The 20,292-nt window shown below is 42.7% G+C and overlaps 1 protein-coding gene across 1 annotated transcript in view; it reads left to right on the top strand.

Moving 5' to 3' along the window:
• Positions 1 to 1,239: 1,239 nt before the first annotated feature.
• Positions 1,240 to 20,292, top strand: part of BARX2 (BARX homeobox 2) — a 76,266-nt gene continuing 57,213 nt past the window's right edge. Inside the window, exon 1 of the mRNA XM_015067266.3 lies at positions 1,240 to 1,803. Coding sequence (XP_014922752.1) covers positions 1,617 to 1,803 — 187 coding nt within the window. The 5' untranslated portion in view covers positions 1,240 to 1,616. The remainder of the gene's footprint in view (positions 1,804 to 20,292) is intronic.

The raw sequence follows: 20,292 nt of genomic DNA, 5'->3' as shown, positions 1-20,292 counted from the left end.
TATTGCTCTTTATGTTCTCTAAGTGCCTACTTATTAGTCCTCCAGGTGTGTCCCTTCCGTTCGACCTGAACCACCCGCCCAGGGGCTCGCGTCCGCTTGCTTCCGCGGCGACTCGGACTCCTAGGCGAGCAGCTCCGCAGCGAGCCCGCCGCGACTCCGGGCCGCTTGCAGGTTCCGAGCGGGATGTCCCCAGCCCCAAACTCGGTCTGGGAGAAGGCCGTCCGCGTCCGTCATTCGACATCTCCCTCTCGTGCATTTTCCTTCTGGCCCCACGCACACCAGTTCGGAGACAAAATCGTGGGAAACCGGTGCCAGCGGGCGGTTTCGGCCGGCCGCCGGGCGGGGTGCTAGGACGCAGGCAGCGGGAGCCGTCCGGGGCGCGGAGACCGGGCGGGGCCCCTCTCGCCCACCAATTCCAATAGAACGCATAAGTTCCTACAGATATTGATTGGTTGGAACAGACTTGGAGGTTAGGAGCCCAGCAGGAAGAAGGCAAGCCCCCCCCCCCCCCCCCCCCCAGTAAGCACGTGTCCTCGCGGCTCTCCGAACGCTCAGCGTCTCGAGGGAACCGGGAACCTAAGACGCGCGGCTGGGAGCGGCCGGCGATGAGCCGCCGCGAGTGGGGCTGATGGCACGAGGGCCCGCAGGCACCGCGGGATCGTGCTGCGCTGGCTCTTCCGGCGGCGAAAACGGTTTAAAACCTTTTGCTAAAACTTAAAAAAAAAAAAAGAACGCACGCCTTTGGGGGATTACTTTTTATTTTTACAATTCATTATTGGGATAACGGTCAGGGCAAGGGTCATTTACGGTTTGGGATCTCGTGGGGGGCGGTCAGGTTTGCGGCTCCGCTGGAGGCAAGCGCGTGGAGGGAACTCGAGGGAGCGCCGAGGGTCCTTGGGAAACGGGGTAGAAGGACCCGCGGGTCGTCGGGGCGCCAGCCCTGGGGCCCGCAGCCTCGGGAGCCTCAGCAAGGACTCGACTTCTTCCTAGTGGGAGAACTAGGCGCGCCTGCCCGCCCCCCGCCCCCCGCCCCGGGTGGCCGGTGGAGAGTACCGGACCTCCAAGGAGACGCGCGGGGTCGGGTCCCGGAGGAGCGGCCGAGGCCCGGCCCGCGGGCGGGGGCGGCGCGCGCTCCCCGCACGGCGCGCACACCCGCGCGCGCACCCTCGGCACACACACCTGGAGCTCGTCCCAGGAGGGGGGCGGGGTGGAGAGCCAAAGCGAGTGTCTTAAAATAGAGAGGCTGGCAGAGGAGCGCGAGACGCCGCGAGGCGGGAGGAGGCGAGCGAGAGAGGCGGGCTCGAGGCGTGCAGGTCCGCGGCCGGCTCGCACGGGCGGACTGGGTGGGGTGGGCGCCGACGCCCCTCGGCGGCCGGCCCTCGGCGCGGCTCCGCACCAGGCCCCGCAGGAAGCGCGCGCTGATTGACAGCTGCGCTGTCCCAAAAAGGCTCGGCGAAGATGCTGATCTAGACGCGCGGCCGGCGCGCCCAGTGCCCGCTCCCCTCCGCGCGCCTCCCGAGCCCGCCGCCTCCCGGCGGCCGAGGAGCCGGGCTGAGGTCCCCGCCGGCGCGCCAGCCCCCGCGGCCCCGGCCGGCCGGCGCTCTCCCCGGCTCACCATGCACTGCCACGCGGAGCTGAGGCTGAGCTCGCCCGGCCAACTCAAAGCAGCCAGGCGGCGCTACAAGACTTTCATGATCGACGAGATCCTTTCCAAGGAGACCTGCGACTACTTTGAGAAACTTTCCCTCTACTCCGTGTGCCCGTCGCTGGTCGTGCGACCCAAGCCCCTGCACTCCTGTACCGGTAAGACGCGCCGCCGCAGAGCGGGGGTGGTGGTGGTTAGTGGGGTGCGGTAGCTTTCGCGCCGTTGTCGGGAGCTTTCCCGCCTTCGACCTCCCGCGGGAGGGCGAAAGGAAGGGTCGCGGGGATTCTTGTGTTGTGCGCCGGCCCGGGGTGGGGGGCTAAACTAGGCAGCGGCGGGCATCGCACAGGCGTCCGCGACCTGGGAAGGGCCGGGCAAGGTGTCGATCGCGAGCTTGGAAGTGGAGTGGAGGTAGCGGCCCCCTAGGAGCGGCCGCTACTGCAGCGCGGGCGATCCTGCTCGCGGGAGAAGAGCTACCCCCTTCCCAGCGCCGCTGTGGTTTTCGGCCGGAAAGTTCAAACACTTGACCCGGTTCAACGCCTGAATCGTTGTTTCAGGACGTGGTGTTGCGGCTCCCCTCGAGTTAACTTGTCCAATCTCCTCTTGTCTCCCCTGGGAGTTTTACAAGTTAATCAGTATCCTGAGGTTCTCCACAAGATCCAGAAATCCTTGAACTTCACTTAAAAGGATCTCCCTCTGTGGCGGTAGTTCTGGAAGACGTCGCGTTGTGGTGCATGCAAGCTGAGGAGGTCACCTCTTTTTGTTTTAAGTGACTAAGAAAACAACAGGCATAACAATAAAAACATTCTTCACGTCTGGTTTCCTCTATCCACAAGACCTAACTCAGGCCAATAGGAAAGATAACATTTAATAAATACATTGAAAAAGTCGTAGGTTTGTGTGGAAAGTAAGTCCAAAGGCATTTTTAAAGCTTTGAGTGCATTAAGAGAAGCTCCAAGTTTCAAAGTGCACCCTGGCATTCGAGGGATTTAGGCTATCGAAAAGCAGGCATAGAAAAAAAAAAGTTGAAGCAACTTTTATAAAAAAAATAAGTTATCAGCTGTGGTTTCAACTGAAGGTAAACATTTAGTATTTCCCAACGAAAAGGAACTTTGAGTTTATGTTTGTGGCATGGGTGCCATGAGATAATTTAGTTATATTGAAAAAGTAAAGCAAAGAGCTAGCAGTGTTTTTATTTAATTATTATTATTATTATTATTATTGCTGGCAGTGTTTTTAAAAGACTTTTTTTTTTTTTTAACTTTCAGGCCTGAAGCTTCTAGTACATAGTTCTTGGAATCCTTGGTTTCTTGGATTGTCCCAAATACATACAGCAAAGTTATTTCAAAACCAAGTTGTTCCTACATGTATTTGGTTCTAAGATGAATACTATATTCAGTTATACCTTCATAAAATAAATTTTATCTGTAAGGTGGGATTAGGCCTGATAGGCCATCACAAGACTTGCAATCCCGAATTTTAAGAACCAAGAAGTATATGAGACAAGAAACAACTAAGACACTTTAGGAACGTGGTAGATATCCTTGATGTGTATATTTTTACATTTATGTGCCTGCCATGTGCAAACCCTCGAATGAATAGACTACATATATATTGGGTAGGGGAAGTAGGCTGAATCTTGTAATGAGCATAAATTATCATGTGCTATAATAACTCAGACACCTTTGAGGAAAAATAAGATTTAATCACAAATTTCAATGCACCCTGCTAAGACATTGCCCTCCTGCAGGACCCTAGGACAAAACAGAACAAATCTGAACACCTAGGTGTGACGCAGGCCCGGCACAATTTTTAGCGAGTTTCTGCTGTGTGTTGTCCTGAAGGCAGTTTTCCTGGCTTTTAGCAGTCACAGAATTGGATCATAGTAATAACATGCTAAAAAAAAAAAAAAAAAAAGAATAAATTGCTCAGAAAACAGAGGTCCAGTCATTAATACGGGCTGAGTAAGTTCTGTATTTCACTAAACCTTATATGGGAAATCAGTCGGAAGGAAGTAAGTTGATTCATATGTAGTTTTGAGACTGTTAAGGGTGAATTGTACATATATCACGAGCTGAAAGTTTTGCTTAGCCTTGTGCTTTTGAAGTTCATTGATGGTTCGTATGAAAGGGTGGTTGTTGGTAATGGTTTTCTTGCCCTGTCATTTCAGTGTTTACTTTCTTTAGATTGTTCTTTTGAAAAGGTCATGATTTTGCTCTCGTTGAGATTTAAAATATAGAAACTGGGATTTGCCAGTGGAATTAAGCCCATAAAAACTGGCTACAATAGTCCATACTTTCGGATCATAAGCCTTTAGTGGGTTTACAATTACAGTTAAAGCCTTACGTGTATTAGATCATGGGAATCCCATTAGTGACTTCTCAAGGGTTTTGCAAATACCACACTTTCAAAGCATTTTTGTTGTTTTTAACAGTTATGTTCAAGATCAAAAATCTTAGACTGGATAAACTTAATCTTTTTTTATTAATTAAAAAACTGGCAATAAGTTGCTGGCATTCATCATACAACTATATATGTAAATATACATTTGCTGGATAAAGATAATTATTTAGTACTTTTCATAGAACTGATGTATAAAAAGTTCAAATCAAGTGAAAGGCACAAATTGGAATTAAAATTACTGAACTTTCTCATCGTTTGGTTTGCTGTTCTTAAGATTTAAATAACTACCAGAAGTGAACCTTGCCTGGTAAAATAATGAAATAAGAATAAAAAAAGTTACCACCCTGCACAATAAGTATATAAAATTGGGGTGGAACAAAAGCCACAGCATTTAAAAAGCCTCTACATAATTAAGTAGTCCTTGTTGTTTAGATTTAGTAATCCAGATGCCAATTTATGGTACTGAATCTCCTCAGGCAGAGGAACATGTATTCAAGTAAACTGAGAAATGGAAACATTTTTCATCAGGCAGATCATCACCTGACAGTCATTTATTATTAGACACTCTAACCTTGATGGAATACTCACCTCCAAAAAAATTGTTGTTTGTTTTAACAGGCCCTTTCTTATTACAAATGCAGTAATTTTAGGCTTAGGAGGCTGTCTCTAAATTTACTGAAGTTTCCCAAGAGATGTTCTACATCACAAAATAGGCAGGGAGGACTGGAATCCTATCCTTTGAGGCCAAGCTAAAGGAACATTTGTCATTAAATTTAAAATAAAATTAAAAAAAAAGAAAAAACCAACTAAGCCCAAAGAGAGCCTCCATTTGAAAAAAAAAAAAAAAGTTTGTTATTCAGACCATCTATGAGGGGTGAAATATGTTTGGAATTTATTTAGTGTGTAACGTGTTTTGTTTGTTTTGTTTTGTTTTGTTTTGTTTTGTTTAAATCTGGTAACAGCAATCCCCAATTAGAATGGGAATATACTGCCGTTTAGAAATCCGTTAACATTCTCTCATACGTGTTAGAACATTGACAGATTAAAAACCAAAACTGAGGTGCAGTTGAGGATGTCATAAATACTATTAACTCTTGAGTACATTATTTCACCTTTTTGGTTGTGATTAACGTTTCTTGGGGGGAAGAGTAGCTTGGAGAAATCTGGTTCCTCAGGCTGGAATCCATTGCAAAGATACTGGCAGAGTCGTTTTTGAAGGCTCTCTCTTTCAGTTTGACCTTTAGAAACAGGCGGTTTCTAAATTTGAGGATTGTTTGGAAACGATGAATAGCCTGCTTCACAAAAACAAGGATACAATTTATCCTACGGGTTTTCATGGGGATGCCGAGAAACCAACCTACTGTGCTGATTACTTAGAGTTTTATTATAATTACTTATACTTATAACCTAGAATTGCCCTAGACTTGCACATGCACATTTTGGGGGAAAGGTGAATTGTAGATATTTGGGACATTTTCAGCCTGTGGCCAGCACAGGGCTTTTTAAAATAATCCACCAAAACCTATAGGCTAATTCCTTTCTCCTTCTCCGGTGGAATGGTTCTGTTGGATTTCCTGGTGACCTTCGGTGGCCAGTCGTGTCGAGCTGACTGTTGCGGTTACAGAGCTGGAAGGGTTCGCAGAGGTCACAGTTAGAATCTAATCTAATCTCCCCAGTTAGAATATAGTTTTTTTTTGTGAAGTGCTGGGGTCACATCAGTGCTTAGACACTTTCAGTCCACACTGGGCACTGCTGCCCTTCTCGTTAGGGGACTCAGAAATCGAGAAGACTTTTCCAATTTGGTTACACACCCGGGATAAATCCGTGTACTCACACCCAAGGGACAGTCAACCAGCCAATTAAAAGGGGCATTTGGGGAAGGGTGTTTATCTTAAGAGATGGCATTGAGAACATTTTATCCTTTGGTGGGTCCAAGAGAAACAAGTTCTTTCGGGTGGTGTCCTTGGGTTCATTTTGATCACAAAGATTGGGTGTCATCCCAGTGAAAAATGAAATGAGGTGGGGACATGTGTAATGACTTCTTTGGGAGTTGGACAGCCAGTTATTGCTTTGTGGAGTTGGCTCCCGTGATTCCCCAAATCTCAGCTTGGTCTGTTAGTCTAAGACCAAAACCCACAGGATCTTGGGAACCTGAGCATTGAGGACTGAAATGTTAATGGAAAAATGTAAACTGGGGTTTGGGAGAATGATCATTATCACCAAGCATTTGCATTTCTGCCAGAGGCAAATAGGCTTTTATTAGCAATTACTTATAACTGCTTCTCCTGTTCCCATTCTAAGGGTAAATAAAATGAGGGGTGCACAGGATATAGGACTCATCCAGGGTCAGAATATATTTGGAGCTGCGCTCTTCTGGGATCCTCAGCTGTTGTCTCATTTACTCCTTAAATTTTGTAATTCCTTTGTTAAACAGGGAGGCTCAGGGGACCCTTCGGAGTCAGTTTGAACTAGTGAATAGAGTTTATTAGCAGCTTCTTCTCCGGTTCTGATTTTCCTAATAACCCATGGGAGAATGTATAGTTCACATGTTAAAATGCCTCTCCAAATGTCTACAGTCTTTTGTATTATTTAATTTAATAATTTCATTCTACAGCTATTTATACTTGCTTGGTGATGGCACTGTTATTGAGTCCTTGTGTTTAAGTTTATTGTAAACCTTGACTCGCAGTTGGGATACTTTAAACATTCCTCTAAACTACCTGTAGACCCACTACTGAGCCCTTCTTTGTTCTTCTCTAGAACATATGATGGGCAGTTTGGAATTGGGATAGGGGAACATTATGACAATTTAATATTTTTGCTTACCATGTAGAATTTTGTCTTTGAACTCCACCTAAAGGGTGTTATCACCAACCGAACTATCATATTAATCCCGTGAAATACAACCAAAATGAAATGGTGTAGACGGTAACTCCTTAATGAAGCCAGTCTGCTCAAGTTCTTGTTGGTTGTACCTCTCTTGATTAAAACTGCATTGGGTACAAGCGTGGACTGCATAAAGTTGCTAGTTTTATTTAACCTACCTAGGGAATCTAAGTGAAAAGATTGTTAGCTTGAATGTATCTATCCCAAGAATCTATAGGAAAGCAGTAAGGATTATAAAAGCTTGTTTAAATTGTAAGGAGAGATTAAAATGAAAAAAAAAAAAGAAAAGGGAAGGAGTAGGGAAAAAGTAAAAGAGCGGGTTTCCCTAGAACTCCTGACGCTTCTCCATTCAGTGTTGCACGAAGCCCTTGTCCTTCAGCCTGACCTCCCCCCCACCCCCCAGCAGAACTCATGGGGCTTCTGAGATACCTGTCGGTGCATGGATAGTAAATGGCTAAAGTTGATTTTGCTTCCATACGTGCCGGACCCTTTAAAACGAGCCACCCGGAGTCTGGGCCCTGCCCAGCATTCAGCATTCACTGAGGGGAGACTGAAAAAATGTTAAGCCAAAAGCATTTTTAGGTGTCATTTGCATGTTGTTTTGCAGTCTGGGAGGAACAGAGATGAAAAGCTTAGGTAGGCCATGCGATCTGAGTCTCCCTCATCTGTACTAATCCTGTGAACTTTGGTGGGTGTCCCAGAACCTGCCCCGCCAGCGTGCGGGCTGCGTGAATCCAGCTCCAAATTGAAGTTAACCCAGGGCCTGTGGCCGAACCCGCTGATGAACTTTTCAGTGGAATGTGGGACCAGAGGATTGGAACAGAGGGCCTGTAGGGATTGGGTTGAGATGTACAGATTTAAACCTCCTTTGACATCGTTCTTTGGGGAATGCTGGTTTACACCACGGCTCATGGAGCTGGTGCTTTTCAGTGTGACACCAGAGATGAACCCCACGTTCACAGCTGGATCAGCCTCTTCACCGAGGGCTGCCCAGAGCCTACGGGTGTTCCGAACTGTCAGGAACCACGCCTGTAAGTGGCCCACTTCCCTCGGAAGCAGCATGACAAAGTGGGAAAAAGAGAGGGACTGTGGCTATTCGGGTGAAGGCCCTTGACGCATGTAACAAGCCCTTCTCGGCTGCCTCTCTGGTGCCTGTCTCTGCGTTAGCTGCCTGTGAGATTGGAGTGGTTATTTCTTCCTCTACAGCACAGTTGACGGGATTAAAATTGACATCAGAATGTATTAATAATGGGGTTCAATTCAGAACCCTGTATAAACTTGGTGATATTAACAAAACAAACGGTTCCAGAATGAGAAGTGTTTGTTTGTTTGTTTGTTTGTTTGTTTGTTTGTTTTTAACCAGAAAACCTTTGCAAACTCTCAGGATTTAATTTATGTTTATTGCAGCTTAATAGCAGTTAGAAAAAAAAAGTCTTGTGAAAATGAATGCTCTAAATAAAAACACAGTTAATTTTCCATTACAGTGTCTAATTACTCATCATCACCAGGGCATTTTTATATGGCAATTTAACTTCTCGAAAGTGGAAACTTGGCATACGTTTAAGGAAGAAAGCAGTGCTCCTAGATAGGTATCAGAAGATGGTCTAATTATGTTTGGGCTAGAGTTGACTCTTACACATGACTGCCCTGGAGGAGATGCGGGGGGGCGGGGGCGGGGGGGGGGTAGAGGGCCTCACTTTAGTCGCAAAAGAAAGTCTCTGGTTTCTTTAGTGCCAGTTGAAACTGAATACGGAGGGAGATAATTCTGAACGTTAGATGATGTGCAAGTACATCTGAAAAGGGACCCTGCCAGTCACCAGCTGAAGCTGATGTCAGGACTACTTGATAGGCCTGGAGAACAGCTATATATGCTTTCTGACTCCACTGGCAGAGTTCATAAAGATGAACATGGCCTTTCTCCAAGGAAAGGTCAAGATACGACTGAATAGAAGCCAATCTGGGAGGATCTCACCATGAAACTAAATACATTAAGAGTTCAAGCAGACAGGCTTACGTGATTCCTTTTTACTGCATCCTTCTAGCTTACCAACACGTCCTTAGCAGCATGTTCCTCTCGATATTGGGGATAGATAAACATTTTCACAATGTGCATTGAAAAGGATTGCCTGCCACCTTGGCGATGTCAGTGTCACTATTTAAAAAAAAAAAAAAACAACAAAAACCCTTAGGTGCGATCAGTGATATGATGATGGTCCTTTGGCTTTTCTTATTCAAGGATCGCTTATGAAGTGTGGGAAAATGGAATGGTCTTGGGCTTGGTGCAGTCTCATGAAGTCGTGGCTGTATTTCCACCCCAGGAATACCTGGCGAGTTCCTGATACTGATGAACCTGCCAGCCTCCACCACCCACTTCCCTCTCCTCAGAGTTCTTTTCATTCTGTAACATAACCTTTGTTGAAATTCAGGATTATGGTCATTTCACAGACCGGAGCACAGCCACTTGTAGACTGAAGGAAGTTCAAGGTAGATGTTTAGTTTAAGCAATATTTATAGGAAGCGACTTTGTACATTTAACTCATGGTAACTTACAAAGAACAGAGTCCTTGTTTTATCTCTTCTGTGGTGGGGAAATAGCTTGGGCACAGAGAGTTGCCCAGGCTTCTCTTCCTGAATCCTGCTTTATTTATCCCAAAGGCAGCTATAAACTTGAGATATGTTAGAAATACACTGAACCTTCTTATTCACATTCATAACAGTCATAGAAAGAGTGACTGGTTTTTTTGAGTGCCTAACGTGTAATAAGCATGGGACTGAGTGCTCTATGATCAGCTTCAGATCATCTCTAAGAGGTAGGTGTTACTATTGCCACTTTACCAATGGAAAGCCGAGAAGTAATTTTCCCAAAGTCACAGGACACAGAAAGATCTCTTACAAAGCAATGAGAAAAAGGGCAGGTAGAAAAATTCACCGTTCATAGAAATGAGTATCCAGATGGTAAAGATGAAAGGATGTTCTGCCTCACTGTTAATAAGGAGAACACACATTAAAATGAGATACCATTTCACACCCATCAGATAGGTGGAAATCAAAGAATCTGACTCTATTGATCGATGACAGCGATAGACATTCTCATACACTGGTGGTGGTGGGAATGTTTTTTTGGTACGATTCCTTCGGAGAGCAGTGTAGCAATACCCGTAAAGCTACAGATACACATGTACCTTCCAGCCCCCACTCCCCTTCTGGGCTGATGACTTGTATGTGTGCAGAGGGACACCTGTTTAAGACTGGTCATTTTTGTGTTGTTTGTGATAGTGACAAATCTAAAGCAAACTGCCCTTCAGAAGGAAAAAGGATAAAAGTACATGTGCTCCCTTTAAGCAGTGAAATTCTATACAACGAAAATGAATGGACCAGATCTATTTGTATGAATATGGATAAGTTTTAGAAATACAGTGTTGAGAAAAAAACAAATTGTAGATTGATACCTACAGCCTGATACCATTTATATGCTGCTTGAAAACATGCAGACTGATACATATTGTTGAGGGAGGCAAAGGTATGGGATTAGGAAGGCGACCCACAGGTTTTTATTGTCCTATGTCATAGTTTATTAAGGAAAAGAAAAGGCCTAATGTAAAATATGGCCAAACATCGAGATTTAACAAAGCTTGGTCGTGGGTATACAGATGTTCATTACATTATTCTTTTCTGTGTGTTTGAAATTTTTCGTAATATAAACATTGAAAAATGATACTATGGGAGACCCTAGATGTCCATGAAACTCTTAATCTTGTGGACCTTTTGATGGCTTTCTTAATAGCTTTTCTGCCCTGAAACAGGGGAAGCTTTTAAATGCAGACCTTGTTGTACGCAATCTCACAGTGGGGAAATAAAAACACTTTATAATTAGATACATGTGTACAACTCTCACTAAAACAACCACTGTAGCTTCTGTAATTGGCTTTTGGATCTCACTTAACCTCCCGTGGCTGGATGGGGGCACTATTATCACCAGGATAGCTGCCGTTTCCCCAAGTAATACTTTGGCATATGAGTAAGCGCTCTCTGAGCTGGGCACTCGGACTGGGAGGTGATTGCTCCAAGAAGTGTTTGTTTTAAATATACATCCATAATCATGCAAGCAAGAATCATTAGGTTTTTTTTTTTCTCTTCTTAGTGATGTTTAAAATCACAATAACTTTTTTTTTTTTTTTTGCATCTTGCATTTGTATGTATTTGCTGATATGATATACCACCCTTGGCTTTTGAGCAAGGTTTGTCCATTGCTAGTGACAATTTAACTTTAAAAAAATTGTCTGGAGATAGCTGTGAATACCAAAGAATCTAAATTAAAATGTAGCTTAGTAGAGGGAAGAATGATGTTGGTATTACCATATGAAATGACCGAGTGCTCCTTATATTTTGGAGCTGTGATTTTATTTTTTATTTTTATTTTTTAAAGTTTATTTATTTATTTGGACAGAGAGAGAGAGAGAGCAAGTGAGCATGGGGAGGGGCAGATAAAGAGGGGAGACAGAGAATCCTAAGCAGACCCTGCACTGTCAGCACAGAGCCCAATGTGAGGCTCGAACCCATGCACCATGAGATCATGACCTGAGCCAAAATCAAGAGCTGGACGCCCAGCCAACTGAACCACCCAAGCACCCTGGACCCATGATTTGATTTTAAAACTTTGATATGTGGTATCAAGGCTTGTTAAGAAGGGATGAGAACTGTTACCATGGAAATCACATAGATAGCTGTGTGTTAGGAATAATAAATGGCCATCCTGTGGTTTGGAGAAGTTAACCTAGACCATATTACTCTACAGTGACAACTGTGGTGGCAGGTGCTTTGCTCAGCCTGTCTTAACATCCAAGACCTTTTTTCTTTTCTCTGCAAAATAGTTCCAATTTAGAAATACTGCTGTTAAGATATTTGACAAAAATGTGGCCTTTGGGGGCTTTATCTCTCTGCATCCCTCAAAGGGAAAATATTCTTCAGTGCGGCCCAAACAGGAGTTGGCCAATGCGTTTCCCCTTCTTAGACCACCCCTCTCTGCCTCAGTACAGCTGACTCTTGAACAACACGGGTTTGAACTGCACAGGTCCGCTTGCACATGGATTTTTTTTATATATAAATACAGTACAGCCCTGTGGATGTATTTTTTCTTATGATCTTCTTAATAACATTTTCTTTCCCCCAGCTTCCTTGATTGTAGGAATACAGTACGTAATACACATAACATGTAAGATATGTGTTAACTGCTTAGGTTGTGGGTAAGGCTATTAGTAATTAAGTTTTGGGGAGAATCAGAAGTTAGATGGTGATTTTCAGGCACACTGCAAACTCTTTCTTGTCCAAGAGTCAACTGTACATACAGAGAAGCAAAGAAATCTAAGTACTGTAGGGCCCACATCCCACCCGGACGATCTGTAGACAGTGCCACAGGGCTTTCTTTGGTGCTCAGCAGTGCAGCCACGGTCAGCAGCAGGAATTAATGACCACATCTAGAGGATTGTGGCCAAATTGGACATGACTGAAGGGACGGTGGATCTGTCAGATTTGTTGTCCATGAACAGACTTCCACGAGTTGCAGGAACAAGTTCTGCAATTTATCTTAACCTATGTAGGCACTTGCAAGAGTAGATCAGACGGGCTGAAATTTTCACCGCGTCTTACTCAGTCAACCTTCTGGATCTTTTCAGTGAAATCTTACTCCTCGTAAAATGGACCAGCTGGGCTGGAGGCAGTGAATGGAGAAAACATTATCAAGAAAAAGTTCCAGAGAGCTGCCGCAGGATGCTCTAAGTAGGATAAAATGCAGAAGGACCTGTTCTTGCCACCCGTGGAAGTCTATTTGTTGGCAACAAATCCAACAGGTCCACCTTGGATCTTCTGTTTGGAACTCCTTGGGAAAAGACAGGCAAGGATTTAGACTATTTACAGTTACTTTTCAGCAAGTTTCACTGAGAGAGAGAGGTAGGAATCCTCCCAGTTCCAATCCAGCTTCCTTTTCTTCTCATGACTGAACATTTTACTGAAATAATTGGTAAGTCGCCCCAGAGGACATTGTTTTGGAGGACGTTGTTAATTGTGTTATCCCTGGATATCATGGCAACTCATTATTGCTCTTAGCACGTTAGACAGCTGTGTGTTCTGGAAGCATGTTTTCAATCCTCAGTTTAGAGTACAGTATAGAGGAGCATTCTGTGGGAGCTCCGGTTTTGTTTTTTTTTCAAACTGGGACATTGAGCCTTGGAAGTTAGAACAATTAGCTGCATAAGCAGAGTGTTTCACTTGTCAGGTAACTGCAAAGTTGAAATAGAAATAATTATAAATGGTAACCGCGTGGCAGACACATTCCTGCATTGAGGCATTTACCTTAAAGGGAGACCCTCTCTGTAATAGTTGTGATCACTGCTTTTCCAGTGAGAAAGATGAGACACAGGGACACTAAGAAATAGATAGTAACAAGGTCACATGAGTAAGTGGCAGAGTTGAGATTGGAACTCAGGTCTGTTTCCTTCAGTACAAAGCTCCGTACTGTATATAATCATATGAAAATGTGTAAATTAGAAGTCACATTTGTCCCTTTCCATGGAGTCCATAGAAAGTCTGTACTTTATATAAAGCAAGGCCCAATGAATGTGAAGGAGTTTACTTTGAACGTGGTAACTCCTTTACACTTTGCCAATCATTTAGTGTGTGTCCTCCAGTCTTTCCTTTCCTGTGATTATTTGGGTCTCTGAATGATTCTAGACAAATTCTAAGAAGCCATAAGGTCTTTGGAGTGAGATTGTGGACCTACTGCCTTCTGGGTGTGTGATTCTGAACACATCTCCTTGCCCCTGGATACTAGTGTCCTTCTCAGTATGACATTCCCAAGGCTTCTTTCCTTAAGGTGTTTCCATGAGCTATGATTCTTTGAATAAAGCTTTTCTGTGGGGGTCAAAGGTGGAATTCCTATTCATTAATTCATTCATTCATTCACTCATTCATTCATTCATTCTTGTGACCCAGAGAGAAAGAATATGTATGCTTAACCACTAAATGCCAGTTGACTGCCTTGTGAGTTAAGACTTGGAATATTTTTCATGAAATATTCACTATTAAGTTTAGTGGGGAAAAAAAAATCTGGCTATTGGTTTGGCATCACTTTAAAAAGAATAAGAGACTAATTTTTTTCACATTATATCTAATTGGGCTGGGGTAGGTTCTGGGAAACTCTGTTTTTAAAAAGAGATTGTAATGATTTTAGTGAAAAGTCAAGTTTGGGAGCCATTGTAGTGTAGATACCAGCTTAAAGGTGAGATTGATAAAATTTGTACCCTATGACTCAAATATAGGAAGCCGGTTTAATGGAATGATCCTTGTGGATGGATTTTGAGTCAGAGGGACTGTTTGACCTTAGGCAAGTTATTTAAACTCTCTGACTCTCAATTTCTTCATCTATAATGGAAAGATAATATTAACTGCCTAATAGGGTTAGTCATGTAGGTTAAATGAGATAATGCATATAAAGCTTTTAGCATAGTTCCTGGAGCATAAGTGCTCAGTAATTGATAGCTTCTATTAAAAACAATAATCTTATAATCATAACCATGTCTTGGTTGTCTGAAGCACAGTCCTTTAGAGAAAGATCACTATCCTTGATGAATTAAACTCACGAAAAATGAAATATCCTTAAAAAAACCACTTCACTCTAGGGCATTCTTGTGAATTATGTCATTTCACTAACTGCCTTTTGAGGCCTTTTGCATCCTGGGTGGTCTGGGAGCCAAGTTCAGGTCTTTATGAATAGACATGTTTGATTCCCTCACCTTTCTGTTTTATGATATAAATTCAGAATTTTGTAAATTCCTAAATGAGTGGCACAAACAGGTCAACATGACATCGTCACAAACTGTGCTTTGTTATGTCATTTTTTACAAGAGTTGCTCAGGATTAATTACCTGTAGGAAACGTTTCATCATACAGCTGTGTATCTCAAGAACTGTTTTAGAAAAGTAGCAGAATTTCTCAAGTTTAAATGCTTTTGTTCTTTGAAGAGTACAGTTAGGGATAGTCTTGTACAAGAGAATATGAATATTCTTCTCTTATTTCAGAGTACTGAGAGAGAAAAATAATTCAGTTGTGACCTTTTTTGAGGTGATGTGGGAAAAGGTAGGTTGGGAGACAGTCATTGTCCTAGTATATTGGTCTGTGATTCACAGGGAGTTCCAAATAAAGCCCCTGTTCTACAGCTTTTAAATTGGTAGAGGGGCTAGTTAAAGATTGCATTCTGAATGGTAATGGTGACTGTTGTGTGGATGGGATTGTGTGGACAAGGGTTTTACATGGACTTCTCCTGGAATTGTGTTTCTCAGCTAGCCACTGGTATCTTAGGAGATAAGTAACTGCTAATGAAATACTTTAATCAGTGAATCCCCTCCATAGTGTGAGAAAAATTCTCTTGATGAGGAGTTCTCGCCTTCCATGGTATGAAGGAAGCCCCAGTGAACAGGGTGGTACCTCTCTCCACCCATTTATCATGATGATTCCTACAAACAGTGTCTAATGACATCGTTCAGTTTCAGTGGTGGGTTGGGGGCCAAGTGGAAGCAGGTGAAATATAATGAGTTGATATGTCATTAAGGCCACCATGGAGAGGCAGTGATTGGCATAGAGAAGACTCAACTGGTTCCCTAAATTCCTCAGAACCAATGTTGAATAGGACTCAGTTGGAGATAGAGATTTTTGGCAGCTTGTTGAGAATTTTCTGGTAAAGCCATGAATTCAGAAAAGCAGTGTGTACATACGTCTATTACAGTAGTAGGGGCATAGGCAGAAATGGGTTGGGGATGAGAAGGAATGTTGGCAAGTGGAGAAAGGAAGAGTCGAGGGTCAGGAAACGGGTTATACTACTGAAGACTGAAGCATGGGTCCTTAGATGCCTGCTCAGCATGTATTGTCCCCAGCAGGAAAACAGATTTAAAAATGAGAATGGAATATTTCATTTTGGAAATTGCCCTGTCAGTATGTGCTTATTACCAGAGGCGTTCCTCATCACTGACAGCTATTGATGGCTTCTGATCAGGCAGTGGCCCGCCCAGCCACTCATGTTGCCTAATTATCATATATAGTAAGGATGCATTAAAGAATTTCATCATCCTGGGTCACAAAACGATCATTATTATTACATGATAATACAGTATGCATGAAGTGCCAGGCAGGAAATTGCACGTACTTGATATAAAGAGGCCGTGTGGGAGCAGAGTTCAAAGTGGAAATCCTGTCAGAAAACCTTTCTTGGGCCCTTCACTGCCTCAGTTTCTGCTATTGATAAAGCAGACCTACTCCCCCATGTGTTGGGGAAGAGTGATAGATTAAGGAGTACTAATTTAATGCTTTGCAAAGATAAAGGTGTGGTGAACATGCACAGACTTCATGCAAGATTAGCCACGCAGGCTCAGGGTAGTAACGTACATGATTACTGTGTTTCTCTAGACCGCTAGGCCAAAGGCGAGCCAAATTTGGCTGGCCACCTGTTTTCCTACTGCTATGAGCTCAGCATGGTTTTTACAGTTGTAAATGGAAGAAGAGAAATCAAAAGAAGAAGACTTATTTTGTGACATGTGGAAATTACCTGAAGTCCCAATACCTCTATCCATAAAGTTAGATTGGAGCAAAGCCACGCCCACTTGTTTCCATACTGTGTTGGGTGGGCTTTCATACTTCAACAGCAGAGGGAAGCAGTTTCAACAGAGACAGTATGGCCCACAAAACCCAAACTATTTACTGTCTGGCCCTTTACAGGAAAAGTTTGCAGACCCTTGAACTAGACTACAGGAAGTAGGGTTCCTCTGTTGTGTAATAACAGTTATTACTGATCCACAACATGTGATGTCATCTTAGTTATTCCAGGCCACAAAATACCTCCTTTGATTCATCACAGACCAGGGTTCTGTTGTCATCCTGTGATGTGTGAACGGCCTTGGAAGTGGGAGTTTACTGGGAAATTTTGCAGGGACGCTTTTAAATTGAGACAAGGCTCTTGGAACTAGGGTTGAGTTTCTGACCCTTTCTAGAAATAACGCAAGATTTTTCTGCACCAAGAGAGGGGTTAACAATATTTACAATAAAGTAGTCAGGATTCAGTTGAATTCTGGGGACTTTTCTTTGCTGTCCTAACCCTCAGTGGGTTTTCCCAAAGGAAATCTGAAGATGAAAACTTTTTAGAGTCTGGGAGTACCAAAATTACTGACATTTTTCAGCTTGAGGTTTGGGTGACATTTTCTTTATTTTCTTTATTTTTTAAAAATATTTTATTTTTAAGTAATGTCTACACCCAAACATGGGACTCGAACGTACAAGTCCAAGAACAAGAGTCACACAGCTCAGGGCACCTGGGTGGCTCAGTCTGTTAAGTGACCAACTCTTGGTTTCAGTGCAGGTCACGATCTCACAGTTTGTGAGTTTGAGCCCCTCATTGGTCTCTGTGCTAACAGTGCAGAGCCTGCTTGGGATCCTCTCTCTCCCTCTCTCTTTTCCCCTTCCCCACTCACATGCTCCCACCCGCTTACTCTGTCTCTCAATAAATAAATAAACTTAAAAAAAAAAAAAGTAGAAAGCTTTTCCAATAGAGCCAGCCAGGAACCCCTGGGTAAACTTTTACATACTTCTCACTTGACTTTAACTTCTTGTCTGTCCCTGGAAATAATAGCAATAATAATACAAGTTCTGCACTTACATGACCATAGCCCTCGATTGTGGTCACACATTCTGCCTTGGAAATTCACACCTTTCGGAACTTTCAATTATTCAGGGTCAGGGGCCACCAGACCTTTCAGGAAGAACAAACTATGATTCTCTTGGTGCCTCAGTGCACTCTTATTTGGTTTTAGGCACTTGGGTTAGGATGAGGCTTCTAGTGTCTGAGGCAGCCTTTGAGCTAATGGAGCCCTTTCGGAAGTGGGAGATATGAAATAAATTTGATTCATGATAACTTTGTACCCACTATATTTATCCAGTCACGGCGCTGAGAATCCTTCAGACATTGCCCTTACCACTAAAATGGACTTGGAAAGAAGTGTGTATACTGGAAGGTAGGTTAACTTAAGAAGAAGAAATCACCGACGTCAGTAGGCACCGTTTGACCTCAAAGAGAAGCATACACGCTACCTCTGATTTTTTTTTTTTCTCAAAGAGAAGGTACACGCTACCTCTGATTTTTTTGAACTCCAAGTGGAGATGAACTTGATTAAGGGACAGTAATAACAATGATAAACAAAATAAATATAAACACAAAATTAAATATAACATCAAACACTTATTTAATACTATTATTTCTTGCACTTAAAAATGAGGAAACAGAGAAATAGACCTCTTCTTGGATGGGATAGTATGGCAGAGGAGAGGAAATCACATTTTAGGTGGTATAGAGATTAATTATATTGGGAGATAATCTCTGATTTCTACACTGCTAATATAGAAAGTGGGGGGAAAAAGCCCTACTCAAAATATATGGGTGGAGGAGTAGAGGAGAAATCCCAACTTTGTCACAAATAGGGAACTGTGTTGCTTAATTTGGAGCTTAGACTCCTGAAGGATTTCTTATTTATTTTTATTTATTTATTTATTTATTTATTTATTTATTTATTTATTTAAATTAAACATTTTTTAAATGTCTATTTATTTTTAAGACAGAGACAGAGTGGGAGCGGGGGAGGGGCAGAGAGAGAGAGGGAGACACAGAATCCAAAACAGGCTCCAGGCTCTGAGCTGTCAGCACAGAGCCTGACACGGGGCTTGAACTCACGCACCGTGAGATCATGACCTGAGCCAAAGCTGGACGCCCAGCTGGCTGAGCCACCCAGGTGCACTCCCCGCCCCCAAATTTCTCTTTTTGAAAAGTAGTGCTGCCTGGGTACAGAGTAGATCTGCAGCAGTATTTTAAGAAAATTTCTGATTTTCTCTTATTATAACTCATTTGATTTTCCTTACCTAGTTCTTTATTTCTAGACTATAAAACTCCCCGGAATGATTAGGATATCTTTTTCCCCAAGGAATGGTGAAGTCCTGGCTGAAGTCCTAGGGAATCCATTAGTGTCCAAATTTGCCAAGTGAGTGAAGGGTGGGCGCTGTTCAGTATTTTACCCATCATGCTTTACTGCCTTAGGTACTGTTCCAGGATGGGTATAATTTAACTTACCTTATTGTTAAGGTTAAAAAAATTAAATGTGAATAGATAAAACTGTTTATACAGTATATATACGGTATAAAGAATAACAATATAGTGAACACCTGTATGTGACTTCCACTCAGTTTAAAGAAAGGACATTTATTCTGAGGTTACCCTGTGCCTCTCCCCAACACTGCCCCATTCTTCTCCTCCATTAGAGGTAACCAGTATTTCCATTCTCTGTTCATATCCTGCTTTTCTCTGTAGTTTTACCATATGTTTGTATCTCTAAGTTACAGATTGCTTGGCTTTGCTCGTTTTTTAACTTCATATAAACGTAAGTATGCTGTGTGTATTTTTTGTGACTTGTGTTTGCATGTAGCACTGCATTCCCAAGATTCATCTATGTTCTGTGTGGCTGTAGTGTGTTTAGTTTTTTCCTGGCTGTATACTATCCAGCGTATAAATACACATTTACCCATTATATTGGCAGACTTTGGGGTTGTGTCCAATTCTTATTAGCGATATCGTTGTTTTGCACATTCTTGTTAAATTCCTTTTCTTAAACCAGTGATCAGGAGTATTCACTTAAATAGTTTTTCTATGAAAAGGATAGTCTTACAGTTTAATGAAAATTGTAATATGTATTTTTTAAACAAATAGGTGTTGTTTTTATTTGGATGCCTGCTGCATATTAAATGGATTTATTTTTGATTGCTTTTTTGGTTAACTTTTTTCCAGAATTGAAAATGATTTGTATGTTTTATTTTCTAATGAATTGAAGCATTTATTGGGAAAAACAATCCCTGGTAGAGGTTTTATATATTTTCAAAATAATTTTTAAATGTTTATTTTTCAGAGAGAGAGAGAGAGAGAGAGAGAGTGTGTGCAATCAAGCGGGGGAGGGGGAGAGAGAGAGAGGGAGACACAGAATCCCAAGCAGGCTCCAGGCTCTGAGATGTCAGCACAGAGCTTGATGTGGGGCTCGAACCCACGAACAGTGCAATCATCACCTGAGCTGAAGTTGGACACTTAACCGACTGAGCCACCCAGGTGGTTTTAAATTTTTTATTTTTTAATAAAACAAACAAGGTTGAAAACAAAGTAATCTTAACTAGAAGGTGAAGTACTTTCTTCTCTAAATGAAACATTAAGTAAGCTTTTTGTCATCCAGAGCAACAGAGAGCAAATACTGCATTATATAGGTAACATGGTCTTTGCTCCACCCGTTTCC

Source organism: Acinonyx jubatus, chromosome D1 (genome assembly GCF_027475565.1).
Source record: "Acinonyx jubatus isolate Ajub_Pintada_27869175 chromosome D1, VMU_Ajub_asm_v1.0, whole genome shotgun sequence".
In the NCBI taxonomy this organism is placed as follows: domain Eukaryota; kingdom Metazoa; phylum Chordata; class Mammalia; order Carnivora; family Felidae; genus Acinonyx; species Acinonyx jubatus.
This window is presented reverse-complemented; position numbering and strand designations above follow the sequence as displayed.